We start from the raw sequence: 18,482 nt of genomic DNA, 5'->3' as shown, positions 1-18,482 counted from the left end.
GTTCACTGTTAAGATGTTTGTTTTGGGGCAGTTGTGGAAGCACAGAAATATAGGGATTCCTATATTTACTAAACTCTGCTGAAAAGTAATAATAATGATTGTAAAAATCCTGGAATTAACACAACTTGGCGAACATCTTGATCGCGTAAGATGTTGTGTCATTTAATGCAGTACTGTAGATTCTATTAAAACGTAGTTAAAACAATGCCTGATTTCTGATGGAAATCATTAAATTGTGCAAATAGAAGTCTGAGACTTTGGTATAGTGGTGAGCATACAAGTATGATACTATGATGTAGTGAGTGGGCATACAAGTATCATGCTATGATGTACTAAGTGGTCATACAAGTCTCATACTATGATGTAGTGGGGGGCATACAAGTATCATACTATTATGTGGGCGGGCATACAAGTCTCATACTATGATGTACTAAGCGGGCTTACAAGTCTCATACTGTGATGTACTAAGCGGGCATCATAAAAGTCTTATACTGTGATGTATTAAGCGGGCATCATACAAGTCTCATACTGTGATGTACTAAGCGGGCATACAAGTCTCATACTGTGATGTACTAAGCGGGCATACAAGTCTCATACTGTGATGTACTAAGCGGGCATACAAGTCTCATACTGTGATGTACTAAGCGGGCATACAAGTCTCATACTGTGATGTACTAAGCGGGCATACAAGTCTCATACTGTGATGTACTAAGCGGGCATCATACAAGTCTCATACTGTGATGTACTAAGCGGGCATACAAGTCTCATACTGTGATGTACTAAGCGGGCATCATAAAAGTCTTATACTGTGATGTATTAAGCGGGCATCATACAAGTCTCATACTGTGATGTACTAAGCGGGCATACAAGTCTCATACTGTGATGTATTAAGCGGGCATCATACAAGTCTCATACTGTGATGTACTAAGCGGGCATACAAGTCTCATACTGTGATGTACTAAGCGGGCATACAAGTCTCATACTGTGATGTACTAAGCGGGCATACAAGTCTCATACTATGATGTACTAAGCGGGCATACAAGTCTCATACTGTGATGTACTAAGCGGGCATACAAGTCTCATACTATGATGTACTAAGCGGGCATACAAGTCTCATACTGTGATGTACTAAGCGGGCATACAAGTCTCATACTGTGATGTACTAAGCGGGCATACAAGTCTCATACTGTGATGTACTAAGCGGGCATACAAGTCTCATACTGTGATGCAGTGGTTGGGCATACAAATCTCAGATGTTGGTGGGCATATAAATCTTATTAAAGCTTTCATTTCTCTTCTTGCACTTAGTGTTGTTCCTCAGACTACCGTCATACTGAATAATGACAGACCGAACTCGGTGATAGCCAAAATGGAGGGTCAAGAAGAACCAATGAACAGGGCAACCGAATCGCTGGAAAACATTCTCAACAGGTAATAAAGGACAGTACTTTCAAAAGCCGTGACAAGGTGTGCTTTAATCGCCACATAATGTTCTAGTTCTCACTTTCTGCTATTTATCATCTAGGTCCCTTCCTGAGCACTTCATTCTAAATAATTCCGCTTTACATTGCCCAGTCAGATACCTTTTCTTTCCAAACCATATACATGTTTCTTCCAAGCCGCCAATCTTTGTTTAATACATGAAACACTTTGTCAAAGACATTGAAATAAATTAGATCTTGTTCAATGAACTGAAAACTCATTCCAAAACGAAACTGAAGTAAGAAACTAGTTGAACGCTCAATTGTTTCTTTAAAAAAACAATTGGAAAAAAAAAACGAATACAGGATTGGAGCTATAATCAGAAACCGAAACAAAATAATAGAAGAAAGTAAAACAAGCTCTGAGTTATGGTCAACGTTGGATGAAGAGCAAGTATTGTTGGATTGAAAGGTAAATGGAACACACTTTATTTCAGTGCGGTCTCCGGGCGAAGGCATAACACTATTGTGGTGAAAGTTCCCGGCTCAGAGGACAGTCACAATGAAGACAACGACAGCGGCTCCGAGGCTAGTGACACCCTTTCCAACAGTGGCCAATCGTCAAACCCAAACATGGGGAACAATGTCACCCTCATCACATTAAACTCCGAAGGTATGTTGGTATGAGCCGTCTTATTTAATTTAAAGGGAATACAAATAGCCGAGTGCTTTAAGGCACTTTTACTGAAGTCAGGGCAATTATTTTGAGCCAGTGTTTCCACCGAGGCATTGTGAGGACCTTTCTGGTATCTCAACATAGAGCTGGGCACACAAAACACGTTGATTGTGGAGGTGTATACATTAGTCATTACATTTAAAGTACATTACCCACAGAAAAAATAGAATTCAAGCAATTTACATGGGGTGTTTTCTCTGTGATTTCTCTGGAATCTGTGAAAGAATCCTATGTTGGATTTTACTATATCCGGAGTCCAGTGACAAATAATATGGGATCAGCAGAGACAATATTTCCCTATATACAGCAACATGCCGTACCTAAATGAAAGAAACATCGATACTTTTTTGAACGGCTGTGCACCGTTTTTTTTTCCTCTTACCGGATTATCTGATTTAATAGAATCAATTGGAATGATATGAAACTAGTATTGATAAATTCAGACGTCCATAATGGCTCTATATGATTCCACTGCTAAAATTAAGAGATTATGCTCAATCTTTCGCGATTTCTAACAGAACTAGGTATGGCTGTCACCGTTAATTTGTGCTCTGGTAATGGAACCCTTTTGCGATGCAGGCGATGCTTTATCATTTTGAAACCACTGATATCTATGCCAAATTAAAGTATTGAGGACGCTCGGCAAACCCAAACCTTAAAGTGCATTATGCAAAATCTGAGGTCTTGTTGGGAGGATCAACACTATTGTATTGAACATATTATCCGGGTTGTTATACCGGTTTAAAACCCTACACGTGTATCGGTGCCACCATCGTTTATAAAATGGTTTCACCCTTTTTAATTCATTTTTTATAAGGGGCAAGACGCTGCCATTGGTTCACTCTGACACTTTATAAAAACCTAAGGAAGATGGCACAATGGGTGTCACAAATATTAAGGCATACTATCAAGCTTCTCAGCTTGACTAAAAGGCCCACCCACATGAGAATCAGATTGAAATGGAAAACAGGGGAGAGGCCGACGGCGCTATATTAGAACCCTTATTATTGGTCTAACTCGGGGGGGGGGGGGGGGGTCAACTCCAGTCCTCAAGGACCACCAACAGGTCAGGTTTTCAGGATATGCCTGCTTCAGCACAGGTGGCTCAATCAGTGGATCTGCCATTATGACTGAGCCACTGATTGAGCCACCTGTGCTGAAGCAAAGATATCCTGAAAACCTGACCTGTTGGTTGGCCCTTGAGGACGGGAGTTGGCCGCTCCTGGGTCTGACTCCCTGTATTTGGAATTCTATAAACGAGTAAATATAAGATGAGTAAATACCTCTCTCAATTGACCCCAATGTTTGTCAATAAACATTTTTTCCACCAAGAACAAAATGCATTTCGAGTTTGAAAAATGATGGGTTAAAAAGGGGTTGGAAATTATTTACAGTTAGACATATTTCCTCCATTTGAGTACTATGAAGAGTATAAGAATGTTGCACAGAATGAATTATTGGAGTTTGTGCAATTTAGGAATGGTATGAACTTCTTAAATACAAAGTTCCCACAGAATATACTTGATGTTTTTTTTTTTTTTTTAATGTTCTATTTTTAGGCCCAGCACACAGCGGCCACAATATTTCTGTAGTCTACAAAGTTACACTAGAGCAAATGACACCCATTACGCCCACATATACAGTGTGTTCAGGATAAAAGGGACCCCTTTTGTTTTGCGTCACATTGTATATATTTCTCACTCAATCCCCATGAAAATGGGCACAATTGTAGATCTGGTCTGTTATGTAGATTAACACTAGATAGGAAGCAACTGATAACTACATTGATGTCACTGTATTATAGCAACAAGTATCAGACACTGCAGAAGGATCATGTTCATTAAACAAGAAATAGGAGTTTTCCCTTCGTAGTTTGTTACTGTGTTAAACTGTTATGATCTTATCTGAAACGCTATGATTACTACAAAGTTTGAGTTCAATGTGCGTGTTTAAGATATCCTTCTGAAACGCGCGCCTGAAGACGAGAACGCCACTGTCTGATTGCATAACCGATAACACGCTGATCCAGCTGCTGCTACTCCTGAAGGATACATGGCTTTTATGAATTAGTTTTTTCAGTCCTCCCTGCAACCATCCCTTTATCAGGAAACATTTCATGTAAGCGTTTTGGACCATAATAATTCTTGTTGTGTCTCCAGCACTTTATAATGTGCTTATCATCTTCGCTAAACGCTATTTTGTAACTATGCGCTTGATGAGGTCATCGCGCTGTCACCAATTCCAAAGAATATTTATTAGATTACCAAATAATTCTTAAATGTAATAATGTACCAGGACAGACCTATAATTGCTCACATTTTCATGAACATTTATTTAGTGATTTTCCTGCAAGATATGATGGAAAATAAAAAGGTGGCAGGTTTTTTCTGAACACAGTTTACTGTCAAATAGGAATCCGATGTATATAAAAAGCTGAATGACCCACAGTGGTCAAATAATTGGTTGAATATCAAACGGGGTTCTAGGGAAACACAATATAGTGAGAATTCCTACAAAGTCTTGATGAGATGGGATCTCCCACCTGTAAGTCTTAAGAGAATATATCCGAATGCGTCTGATTTATGTTGGAGAAATTGCGGGAATAGGGTTGTCCAGTGAGGGGGAGGTTTAGGCCTTATACATTTGGTTACTGGAATCAAGCGACCTATGAATTCACGGTATATGTTATTAGGCGAATGAATGCAGAAAAAAGATCCAATGGAACCAAGGTAGGGAGCCCGTATTGTAGCTGTAAGGCTGCGTCCATAGAGGGGGGAGCAGTGCTGAACAGCGCTGACGCGATAGGGAGGCGGAGGGTGGTGGGGGGAGGCGGGGCAGTGACGTCGCTGGGCCAATAGCCCGTGACGCACTGACGTCAACGTCACGGCGCCGACATCACGGCGCCGTGACGTTGACGCTGCTTCGCGCTGATTGGATGTTTTCAGCCGACAGCACGCTGAAAAACAGCTTGGCTGTCGGCTGAAAAATCCAACTCCTCAGCACGCCTGCGGACGCTCACGTGAGCCCCCTCTAAAGACATCCTCATTGAGGATGCCGGGGCTCAGCGCGGAGCGTTCCCACGGCTCAGCGCTGCTTGTCCTTCTATGGACGCAGCCTTACTGTGCGGTTGCTTTTTGGAAATGATCCTGTATACCTCCACAGAGTCGTTTCATAAACAATATCAGCTATTCCGACAATGGAAAAATACACCTACAGTATAGGATCCATGATATGCCTAAATCCGAAACTGTTTTGGGTAAAATAGCAGAACTATGTGTAATAGAGAGATGATATTGCTTTAAAATACAACCTAGAAAAAAAGAATGGTGTGATTAGCGCTAAAAAATGTGTACAGATACAATTCAAATATTGACAAAAACGTGATAAAGATTACAATAGGCAAGGCTGCCAGGAATAACTAACCCGAACACAGTTAGTGGTAAACAAAAAGAAAAACAATACAGACCGGCGCCTTAGAGTCCAAATGGGAGATATTAAAGTTCAATGGATGATTAGAAATATCCAATGGATGTTATTCTGGTCCAGTGGACAGCAGGTTCCTCAACAGCAGGATAATTATGACATGCAGGGGAGACAAGAGAATAGGATCATAGTGTCATACTGTGAGATTATTACAAAAAACACATAGACATAGACAGACATACACAAATAACACTGAACAGTAGGCTGACTAATAATAAGGAGAAATATTTAATGAACATATAAAAATGCAGGTAACTGGTGACGAGCAGGTCTAGGATCCGGTGTTTTAAAACCGGAATCCTACTTACAGCAGGTCCCTAGAACACGAGCAGGTAGGATGGTGTAGGTGTCCGACGGGCAGTGCTGGTGGACACGCGCCACGTGTAGGTGCCTGTGGGAGCTTCCCTCAGCCACTGCCGATGATGGCGATGCTTCCCTTCACCCCACGTGACTCTCCTTCGCTGGCGTCCGGAAGTGCGTCACAGCGGGCGGGACTACACACCGGGTACTTCTGCCGATAATAACACTTGTATACTGCGGCTCCAAGGGCTGCTGAAAAGGTCTGCTCCTCTGCCAGTAATACTGCTGTATGATTCTCAATGGCCCAACGCGTTTCGTGCGCATGCGCACTTCTTCAGGGCTGCGCACGAAACGCGTTGGGCCATTGAGAATCATACAGCAGTATTACTGGCAGAGGAGCAGACCTTTTCAGCAGCCCCTGGAGCCGCAGTATACAAGTGTTATTATCGGCAGAAGTACCCGGTGTGTAGTCCCGCCCGCTGTGACGCACTTCCGGACGCCAGCGAAGGAGAGTCACGTGGGGTGAAGGGAAGCATCGCCATCATCGGCAGTGGCTGAGGGAAGCTCCCACAGGCACCTACACGTGGCGCGTGTCCACCAGCACTACCCGTCGGACACCTACACCATCCTACCTGCTCGTGTTCTAGGGACCTGCTGTAAGTAGGATTCCGGTTTTAAAACACCGGATCCTAGACCTGCTCGTCACCAGTTACCTGCATTTTTATATGTTCATTAAATATTCCTCCTTATTATTAGTCAGCCTACTGTTCAGTGTTATTTGTGTATGTCTGTCTATGTCTATGTGTTTTTTGTAATAATCTCACAGTATTACACTATGATCCTATTCTCTTGTCTCCCCTGCATGTCATAATTATCCTGCTGTTGAGGAACCTGCTGTCCACTGGACCAGAATAACATCCATTGGATATTTCTAATCATCCATTGAACTTTTATATCTCCCATTTGGACTCTAAGGCGCCGGTCTGTATTGTTTTTCTTTTTAAAATACAACCTGCTAACAGGGAAACTATAATTACCAAAACTGTTGGTTAACGACACATGAATACCAAATTGATGGTTACGTTTTTATAATTTATCATTTATTGTATTGAAGTTAACATTTATTTGGGGGTTTTCACCATTTAATGATTAATTTTGCTGTAATCATATGGGCTGTGATATTGTTTTATTATCAGCTTTTGCTTCTTGTATGCTATAAAACATCATATTCAATAGAAAACAAAAATATAACAAAATGTGCATTCGGATGAAACCCCAGAAATATTGGGCTTCATTCTGCTCCGGATAGTTTTTCTAGTGTTACTGTCTCTTTCCCATGTCAAGATGGCGTATGGATCATGGTTGCAGATTGGTGATCTACTATAAGTGCTTCTTTTTTATATACCAAGGATCCAAGCCATCATTTAAAATGTCAGGGGTGTGATGGAGTATGGATTGTTTTTATTTGAAAAACAAAACAAAACGTGTTGTTTGAAGCAGAAAAGTGCAGTATAAACATGGTATCTGTGTTGTGCACCAACTCCTTGAGTTTGCAATTAAAATACACTGCTGGTTTTATCTGTAAATGTCTGAAAGTTTGTCTACTGGCTTGGAGTGGGAATTTGCATGGTGGTTACTGGAATTGGGAGGAAAAAATGTCTTGCTGAGAGATGCCAATGGCTGGTTGCATAGCTAATCATGCCATTGCATTGCCATACGCTACTTCTGAGAAACTCAAACTTTGGCAATGTTCCTTATTTTTCTGAATAGAAATTCATATCAAAACTGCATTCTTGTTTGTAGCCATGTCAGCTGCTCACTGACTTCAGTTTGTGTTTATAGAAAACGTGCGAGAGGGGGCTGTAGGTCAGGATTAGTGGAATATCATAATTTTGAAAAATAAGATCATTTCCTTAAAAGTGCTATGTTGACATGGACTACACATTGGAAACCTTATAAACTGTCTTCTACTAACAGAACAGAGACTCTGAATTATTGCCAGTAAGCATTTTATAACAACTAGAAGACATGACTTGTCCCTGATGTCCGTCAAACATCAATAGTGTGACCCAGAATGGGGAGAAGGCCTTTACTGTCTGGTATTACAGCCTCCTCCAGTAGCGGAAGAATTAAAAAACGCGCTGCAAGTTATTGGTAACACGTTCTTTAGAGTGAGGATACTTTGTTTGCCCGTCCCATGGCGCAGTTCACACATTAATTTGCCACCATTGTCCGTTTGTTGAGTACGGTACTATGCATATAAGCTGATACCTTTCCAAGTCTCTTTTTTTGTTACTTGGCCCTGGCTGCACATGTAGGATTTTCAGCAACTAGAACAAAGCCACCTCCAAGTCAAACAGCTAACCAAAGGCGGACCTGCAAGGGTTCCCCAAGAGCTGCTCCCCTCTGCACAGAACCAACGTGCTAAGGGTTAACATCTGTGTTTGCTTACTGCTATGTGTTTTGTCAACCTCCACCACTGGAATGTTAATGACCACGGACTCTGAAACTACAGCTGCATTCATTCTGAACCCCTTCCGTCTACATCTGCGTCGGGACACAAACTTGGGAAGCAAGAAAAGTGCCCCTAAAGAACCAGCGCTCACTCAAACTGCAATATGACATATTTAAAATGTAACCTTTATTGGGTAATATAGTAAAATAATAGAAGGGACAAACTAAAACATACAAACGGTTTTGGCCGTAAGCACAGAACGACGCTGATAATAATAAGAGGATGGGTATGTGCCACAAACTTCCAGCTATCTATAATGGATAGACTGCATTAACCCTTGGTGGACAGGGTTAAAATTGCCAGAAAGCGCTAAATTGCCCTGGACCGGCTATGCAGGAGGTACACAGTGGGATATGAAGGTAAAAGAATAGCCTCCAGGTATCCAATAAATACCGGTAGTGACAGGCTTATGTATACAAGATGTTGACATGTACAGTAACTGTATACTTAGAGACCTGCTCATGCACGGTGTGTAGTTTGCTAATAGATAGGTGCGGACTTAGACCATGTAGTATGTGGCAGGATTGGATATAAAACCCATTCAACGCCCTGAAGAGCGTGACCACAGTTATTTGTTTCGCTTTTGAAACATAATGCTATGTAGTAATTGCGCTATAGCTCCACACCCCATGGTTAGGTTTAATAGTTCACTATTAGATGACACCACAGTTGGTAGTTTCACTGTTGAAACATAGTACTGTAAATGTATTCGCTGTAGATCAGAGTGTGCAACCAAATAATAGTGGTATTTAAGTTGCTAATAGTTCTACTGCCATAGCATTCATATTTAATTAGTGTTTGCTTACTGCTATGTGTTTTGTCAACCTCCCCCACTGGAATGTTAATGACAAAGGACTCTGAAACCACAGCTGCATTCATTCTGAACCCCTTCAGTCTACATCTGCGTCGCCCCAAAGGCAGACAGCCTTTGGCATAGCCGAAGGGCAGCCAAAAGGTGTGGGAGCCGTTTGCTGCCCTTTGATGATGTTTGATAATGTTAGAGCTGCTCTGTTGCAATCTGAAACGCACCAGCCTTCTCACCCCCTGTACCCAATGTTTCAACTTACCTTGCCGTATGTATGTCTTTAAGGATTGTAAGCTTCTTTAGGCAGGGCCTCTTCTAATACAACACACTGCAGGCCTATCCTACCTCTCCTAACACATTGCTGGCCTATCCTACCTCTGCTAACACATTGCAGGCCTATCCTACCTTTTTTTAAGATATTGCAGGCCTATCCTACCTTTTTTTTAAGACATTGCAGGCCCATCCTACCTCTAACACATTGCAGGCCTATCCTATCTCTGCTAACACATTGCAGGCCTATCCTACCTCTTCTAACACATTGCAGGCCCATCCTACCTCTTCTAACACATTGCAGGCCTCTCCTACCTCTTCTAACACATTGCAGGCCTATCCTACCTCTGCTAACACACTGCAGGCCTATCCTACCTCTGCTAACACACTGCAGGCCTATCCTACCTCTTCTAACACACTGCGGGCCTATCCTACCTCTGCTAACACACTGCAGGCCTATCCTACCTCTGCTAACACACTGCAGGCCTATCCTACCTCTTCTAACACACTGCGGGCCTATGCTACCTCTTCTAACACATTGCAGGCCTATCCTACCTCTTCTAACACATTGCAGGCCCATCCTACCTCTCCTAACACACTGCAGGCCTATCCTACCTCTTCTAACACATTGCAGGCCTATCCTACCTCTTCTAACACATTGCAGGCCTATCCTACCTCTTCTAACACATTGCAGGCCTATCCTACCTCTTCTAACACATTGCAGGCCTATCATACCTCTCCTAACACAATTTTAATCATATCTTTAAATGTCACATATTCCATCGTGTCTCTAACTGTCCATGAAATGTCTGTAAATTGAATGTATAACCTCTGTTCATTTAATGTAACCAAGTATAGTTATCATTACTCTGTGCCGACGACATACTTGAAAACAAGAGGCAACTCTCAATGTCTTACTCCCTGATAAAACATTTTTATAAATAAATAAAAGACAATATGGTTTTAATGTCTAGAATACACAAAGACTTTCAAGCACCCATTCTGTTTATTTGAACTGATTTCTCATGAAGAACGTCATGGTATTTCAAGGGTCCGACACCATCTGGGGCCACAAGGGTATATCTCCTTCTCTGGTGTGGGGTGTATGTATTTTCATTTGCAAGCTTGCAATTGCTGTGTTGGTGCCTGTCAATGACCAAATGCCAAGACAGTCTTAGTTGTGCATAACTTTGTGGTACAAGTTCAAGCGCTCTGAGCCTTTTTCCATTTTGATGAGACTTTGAAGTCTCCTTTTTCCATTCAGATTGTTTCGATAAAGCATGGGAATTTCAGTTTCAAGAACAGTCCCATGTCGCTTATATGTCTCTTGATACCCAGTACCCAGACCTTTCCTCTGTTTGTTATTCGTTGAGTGCAATGTCAAGAACTGTGATGTTCTCATAGCGAAAACAGTCACTCTGACAATGTTTCTAGTTTTCAAAGAAAACATGTTTTAGATTGACGGAAGGTTAGAAAGGGCGGGGGGATGTGATTGTTTTTTCAGAAAGAGAAAGCAAGGGCTAAAAGCCTTGTTACTAATTCCTTAATAAATGTATAGTTTTAAAATTGCTTGACTGTTGTCAAGACTTCCAGTACTGGTTACCGTTTGCTAACAGGTCGTAGATTGTACTTTTCATTAATCTTTTTTAGACCGTGGACAAATGATTTCAAATTCTAAGCCACTTCTCAGAGTAAACATCAATGGGTTAATTGTGCTTCAATAAGATGACCCTATTAAATGTCAGGCATACCTCATTAGTTTGAAAAAGTAAGGTTCCTTGTCAGACTGTAATGTATGATGTGCTTACAAAATAAGGATCTTTTCAAAGTGCCCTTGCAGAGGGCTTTTCTATATGAAAAAGCACACGGTTAATTACATTAAAGGGGCAGTCCCTGCGACACTTAAAAATAAAAATATATGGTTTTTTTTTTTTTGGTTTTGGAATATGCAGCCTTTTATAACCTTTTATTGAAAACGAATTGCCTAATCTGCCGATCGATTCGTTCAGCAAAGATCTTGCTTCCCAGGGTTCACTAAATGGCTGCCTTTGTTTGTCAACCCATCAGTCAGTGTAACTCAGCAGCAACAATGTATTCTTCTGTTACTATGGTAACATTATCTATTGTTACAGTTTGCAGCTCAAACGGCTGGGGATATCGGCAACAAATATCGCAAACAGGAAAGTGTTACAAAGATCTTGCACTGCTGGGGAGGTGGGCTAAATCCTGCTATAGAAATCAAAGGATGCTCAGTATATTAAATCATCATATTTATCTTAACGTATAGGAAGTTATTAATGCAGTGAAAATATTTAGTATAGGCTATTACTGTGTGCATGGTTACTTGGCATTACGTTCCTGCAGGAACAGATGTTATTGGCCTTTTATGTGCTGGTTTCATACAGTATTTAAATGCAGAAGAAACAGCCAATCCATTAATATTTCTTGGGAAAGGTTTGTTTTTGGATGCTTGTAACAATCATCTATTAAAAAATCTATGTGAAATTTATGGTGACTTTGAGCAATTATTCTTGAGCAATTATTCTTGTCCCACCCCAATAATTGAGGCTATGTTCGCCTGTAGGAAATAAAAGGAGAACTGGCCACTGATATTGGATTAACAGTAAAAAAAATTAGCAGTGAAGCAATGAGGGAAAGGAAGAAGTTTGTATTGGAGCTTTGTCTGCCGGTCAGGGGTGTGAAAGACTGTATTTCAGTAAAGAGTAATGATGGTTGAAAAGATGTATCCCTCAGGCTTACACTGCGCCAATCAACTTGGAAAAGATGCCAGTTTCCAATATATCGCAAAGCAAATAGGACAGGACGGGAAGCTTTCTTGCAAAGTTTAAGTCCTGATAGAGGCATGTCCTTGCTGGGTGGATGGCTGTTTTCCCTTTGGAAAAGATACATTCTGAAATGCAACATATTTAATGCAAACGTTATACGTACACCTGCAGTGTCAAGCTGTATCACAACTTTTTTTTACCACAGACATCAGTGGGTTTACCAACTGGTCTACAATACGACGACCCTATTAAACACCTGACATTACATTTAAAGTCTTGGCTTTGGAAATAACCTGATTTAGAGCTGTCTCATACCCTAATATGAGGTGCTTACAAAGATAAGGATCTTATCAAAATGCCTTTGCAGAATGCTTCTCTATAAAATTGGCACACAGTTCATCTTTCAATGCAAAGCCAAAGGGATCTTCAGATTTCTGCTTTGTTTGCTTTGGAATATTCTCTGTCTCAGAAATGCCTTCTAGTTTGCTGCTACAGTAAAAGAGTTTGCTACGCAACTGTGCAATGCCTTGGAGCAAATGTGGCCAACTCCAGTCCTCAAAGGTCATCAACAGGTCAGGTTTTAAGGCTATCCCTGACCTGTCGTGGCTCTTGAGGACTGGAGTTGGCTACCCCTGACTTGGAGGTTCATTCAAGCAGGGAAGCAGTGGATAGTACAGTTTGTCTTTAGCATCTTCTACCAAGCATGTGACCAGTACGAGCTGTTACTTAGCCCATGTCAGCCTTTGATTTTTATCTTTTTATTATTATTATAAATAACAACACAATCGTTACGAAATGCTGACCATGCACTTGGTAGTCTTCATAGTAGCGTTAACTGGTGGAAAGAGTCACTGACCTAATCATTTTATATGAGATATACAGGTGGGGAGAAGGGTGGAAATATGTCCGCATCTGCCTCAAGCATTCGAGTAAGAAGAATACTACACAGTGGTGCAATGTGGGGCTAACACACGAAAGCAATAAAGGAAAGAAAGTGCCCTACGGAACGCACTCATTGTGGGAAAGGGTGTTGGGTTGATAGAAATTAAAACCCTTTTATTAAGTAACAACACAAAAGAGTTAGGGAGTGATCACAGGACCATACTAATTGAATGAAGTAATTAAATACGTGAATAAGGTAATCAAATTGTGGGTGCAAACTGAACTGAAAAGTGAATCAGAAAAAGAATGTGCCCCCTAAAAGAATTAATTCACTAAACTGCACACCAACAAAGTGTAAAAGTTAACTTTTAATAGATTTACACTCAAGATTTAAACTCACAGTACACAACTCTTTGATAATATATGTTTTAAGTAAATTTATTAAAAGTTAACTTTTACACTTTGTTGGTGTGCAGTTTAGTGAATTCTTTTAGGGGGCACATTCATTTTGTGTTTCCCTTTCCCTTTTATTAAGTATTTAAAAATAGTCTGGAAGGAGGGATCAGGTATACAAATCCACGACTTGTCCCTAAGGGACCGCTACCTATTACGCTCATGATAATTCAAGTAGAGCTGTAGCAGAAAAGTAGCTCACAATACACCACAGGGATTTCCCTGTCTGATCAGGTCAAGGAAACTGCCCATAAAGCAATGTAGCTTTTAGACAAACATGGCTCCTATAGTCTGTGTATGCTTGAATCTAATATTCAATGAAGTGTATCAATTATTCTAAAACATAAAGCATGGTGAGTAAATAACACCAGCCAAATGCACTAAAGGCACAAAATTATCAAGAGTGTAATAGCTAGCGGTCACCTTTCCTTCCTAAAAAGATGTCCAACTTTTTTTTTTTTTTTTAAGATATCTCTTGTATCTGCCAGTAGTCATTAAAAAGCTGTACATTGTACACACTGCCAGCGGTGAGGCATCAATAGACATCCACAGGCACCTGATTAATATACAGGCTTTGTGTTTCTTCTTTCTTTTTCTTTTTGGAGCGATTTTTACTACAACTCCCCATCTCTGATGAATAACTTATTGTCGCTTCCACTCAAACGTTCTCGTATTACTCCGCTTTCCGATATCCCGTTTCATAACAGGTCATCAGTCTCGTTTTAATTATCTTGAACAGGAGCCGTTTTCATTTAATCTGGGTTTTTTTCACCCCTTTGACAGGAAAGGTAATCATCGAAGATGTAAAACCAGATACTAGTAGAGAAGGCTGACCCCAACAGAAGAGTGTGATTTATTGCGTTCCTTCTCAGATGTTGACTGTAACACCAAACAATAGCAGCGGGTGTCTGTGACGTGGCTAAGCTTATATAGCATTGTAGATCGATTCAAGCACACAGTGTGAGGAGGAATGCATCTGTTAGGAATATCTTATGACTATTGTAGGCCAAATTGGCCAACATACTTCACAACAGCAGCCTGTTCCCTTGTGCCCTCCACACATCCATTTGTTTTGGAGCAGTACGCAGGTGCTACATTAGTGATCACTGCCGCCAGTTATTAGTTGAACTCTGCAGATGATTAATAAGACTGTCCGCAAAGACTGTTCTATTGAAGGAAACAAATAGTTCTATAAGCCAGGACTGTTTTTAAACCTCTCTCCCTAGGGATTCCCAATTTGTTTCTACTTCAGTTCTTGCAGTTATTGTCTGCAACACATTATTGGCTAGGCCTCACTTTCAGCAATTTGCCAATGCATTTTGTAGCCTGTTGTGTTCCCTGCAGCTAATGACATCACCCGACAATATCCCTGATTTGATCAGATCCTGCCCCGGTGAAGAGTGCTCACGCAAAGTTAAACTTTCCCACGTGTAGTGTACTTGAGAACATTAGGTAACAATAAGATAATGTCAGGAATCGGAGTATACCCTGTACATGAACCTAATCACAGTGTAAAACTGGGATTCGTGTCTACTCAGTGGTAAAATGTAATAATGCCCTTCAGTTGAACCTCGGCAATTCTGCACATAGATGACAGTTGGCTGTGACTGTTTTGTTTCCATGCCTGTTCATTGCTTGATCTCCTGCGTTCGACTGACATCTGAAATATCAGCTGTTCTACTGTTTTAGACACCTGTCCACTAGGTGACCCTAACTTATGATTGTCTTTTAAACACCCCTTAATGCCTGAAGCTGGAATACTAGAGACAGTTTTATTGGTTATTCCATTCTCAATATGTAATAATCATACTTTCAAAGCTCCTTCTGATCCGCACTTCCAGATGTAAAAAAAAAAAAGTTTTATGTGAAAGCTGTGCTAGTACCACCCTGACATATGCAATGTTTATAGACAGTTTGAATAGCTGATCTCAGAGGAATAACTTCTGAAATCCAGGGTGGGGCACTAGTATAACAGCCATAAATGTTACTTTCCAGGAATACAGTCCAAGCTGCTTTTAGACCGATAAATATGGAGTGAAAAAAGTGATGAGGCCGATGATTTGATGTTTCTTGCACACGTTATCCATCGGCTATTGTTTGTATGAGGATATATACTTAACGATTGCAGGGCATACCAAAAATGTACACGATACAACGTGGTAACCCAGATCAGCGCTGTTTCTGTTACATTTACCTTCATTTGCAATCGTTTGAACTTGTAGAGAATAAGGGGCCAATGCAGAAAACTGCGAGAATGGCCATTCGCCATACTTTAAACTCTCCATCTTTTTGGCGGATTCCCCTCGCAGTATGCAGGAAAGTGCGCATATCTGGAGAGGAATTCGGCAGAGAGATGGCGAGCCCTATAGTGTCATTGCTGTGCATGCCATAAATATATGAAACTGAAGGGGTTACTGGTGTATTAATCTTTCTGAAACTGAAGGGGTTACTGGTGTATTAATCTTTCTGACTTGCGTTTTCATATATATATATATATATATATATATATATATATATATATATATATATATATATATATATATATATATATGTATGTGTGTATATATGTGTGTGTGTATATGTATATGTATATATATATATATATATATATATATATATATATATATATATATATATATATATAATATATATATATTTATATTGTGGTTAGCAGGGATGGGTGCAGTGTGTAAGAGCCCCCCTGCATCAATCCGAGCCAGGAAAAGGGACAGATTTTTTTTCTATGTCCCTTTTCGCCGCTCAGCACCACTTTCTTGTTGGCGGAGCAATTTTGAGAAAATCTCTCCATTTTATTGCCGCGATCAGCGCCGAGATGCTGATCGGGGCTACTAGAATACTGCGGGGTTTTAAATTGGCGAGATATTGCATCTCACCACCCGCGCGGCGAGATTTTTTTCACGCCAAAAAAAACCGCCGGATTTTCCTCATCTCGCCAGTTTTTCGCCATTTACTGAATTGCTGTAGGCATATTTGGCAAAAACTGGCGAGATAGGGCTTCTCGCCCCTTTCAGCATTGGCCCCTAAATCTGACAGGTATAAACCAGTTTCTCCAATCTACACATCACATAATGTGTATAAATTGGTACATTTGGATAATTGGTTGTTTGGGGCATAATCCCCATTATTTTATCTGGGAGAGTTTTTGAAAATGCAAAACCAGTCATGTAATTTCTGGTGCATTTTGAGAACATATCTAGTGTAACCCCTTATTGTACAGTACAAGGCTGAAATTACCGCTTACATTTATATCCAGGGGAAATTTGGTCGGACACCAGCATTTTGGTTATCTCGAGACAATGCAAGACACATGGCTAAAACGTCAGTTTTCAACAATCCTTTTAAGTTTACGCTTGATCTTTCTCTTATTCTCTTCTTTAAGGTTCTGTCCAAGCGGCATTTTTTTGTAATAGATTTGAAGCAGGGTGTTTCCTAAGCTGGACTGCGTTGATTACAGCTCCGGGACCCCATGCTCCCCGAGTCTTGTACCTCTATAAGAGTAGCGCTCTGCTGGGCTGTGTGGGGGGTTCTCGTAATGGTAGCTTAAATGTCTCGGGTCACACAGGCCAATAGGAAGCCGCAAATGATGACGTCACAAATGATGACGTCACGGCTTCCTATTGGCCCGCGTGACTAGGACATATAAATTTGCGAGCGATTCCGGCTGCACCTATGAAGTTAAGTATCTCCGGATGCAGGGGGTCCTCAGAGCTGAAATCAACGCGGTTCAGCTCCGGAGACCCCTACTTCAAAACTGTTACCAAAAAATTAAAATAAAAAATGCCGCTTGGACTGTACCTTTAAGCTGCACACCTCGATCATTCTAATTTCGGTGGTAGTCTCGCCTCTATCTTTCTGTCTGTCATTGGCAGCACCCGCCAGGAGGCCCACGTGTCCCCACAGCATCATTTAATTGCTCTATATATTAAAGCGCCAGTCCAAGCTTCCTTTTCTTTTCGGATTGAAGTCGGGGGTCTCCGGAGCTGAATCCCATTAATTTCAGCTCTGGGGACCCCCTGCTTCCGTGGGATACTTGCCCCTGTAGGGGGTGCCGGTAGCCGCTCCGGATCACTAGCTGGGGGTCACATAATGGCCGCTTTTCGAAGGCAATAGGAAGGTGTGATGTTCGGCTTCTGTTGGCCCACGTGATGTGGAGCTTAGAACTTGCAGTAGATAACAGCACCCCCTTTTTAGGTCTGTATCTTGGGAAGCAATCGGTCCCTGGTTCTGAAATTATGGGGTTCGGCTCTGGAGACCCCTGTTTCAAACTATATTAAAAAAAAATGAAAAATAATGGGCTTGGATTACCCCTTTAAACAGAATGTTCTGCTTCTGTCCCCAGTAGTATTGAAGTCACTGATATCAGGTTACGTCGGATAGATGTGTAGACTGACACATGCTTTCTGTCAATATTTCTGACTTGCGTTTTCCTATTTCTTACCCGTCTCAGCCCTGATTACCCTTGAAGTTATTCAGTGCCCTGTAATGAGGACGTTATGTGAAGCGCTGGAGAGTAAGGAAGTGTGATGCGCTTATTGTGTGACGGGGATCTGCTTTCCAGCAACAAAAGAACAGAGATGTCTTTTGTATATCGGATACGGTAACATCTGTGGCTGGATGGCAGCAAAATTAGCAATTGGAGTACTTTCTTATGTCTGAGACGGCAACAATGGAATGCATTGATTTCATTTAACCCAGGGGGGCTCAACTCCAGTCCTCAAGCCCACCCCCCCCCCCCACCCCCAACAGGTCAGGTTTTCAGGATATCCCTGCTTCAGCACAGATGGCTCAATCCGACTCAGCCTCTGATTGA

At 41.3% G+C, this 18,482-nt stretch overlaps 1 protein-coding gene across 2 annotated transcripts in view; it reads left to right on the top strand.

Moving 5' to 3' along the window:
- Positions 1-18,482, top strand: part of BANP (BTG3 associated nuclear protein) — a 303,313-nt gene that overhangs the window by 44,935 nt on the left and 239,896 nt on the right. For both annotated transcript variants that reach the window (XM_075576425.1, XM_075576423.1), the window contains exons 5-6: positions 1,309-1,431; positions 1,919-2,094. In XM_075576425.1, coding sequence (XP_075432540.1) covers positions 1,309-1,431; positions 1,919-2,094 — 299 coding nt within the window. The remainder of the gene's footprint in view (positions 1-1,308; positions 1,432-1,918; positions 2,095-18,482) is intronic.

The sequence above is a fragment of the Ascaphus truei genome, chromosome 19, assembly GCF_040206685.1.
Source record: "Ascaphus truei isolate aAscTru1 chromosome 19, aAscTru1.hap1, whole genome shotgun sequence".
In the NCBI taxonomy this organism is placed as follows: domain Eukaryota; kingdom Metazoa; phylum Chordata; class Amphibia; order Anura; family Ascaphidae; genus Ascaphus; species Ascaphus truei.
The sequence above is the reverse complement of the archived record's forward strand: the minus strand, read 5'-3'. Positions and strand labels throughout refer to the sequence as shown.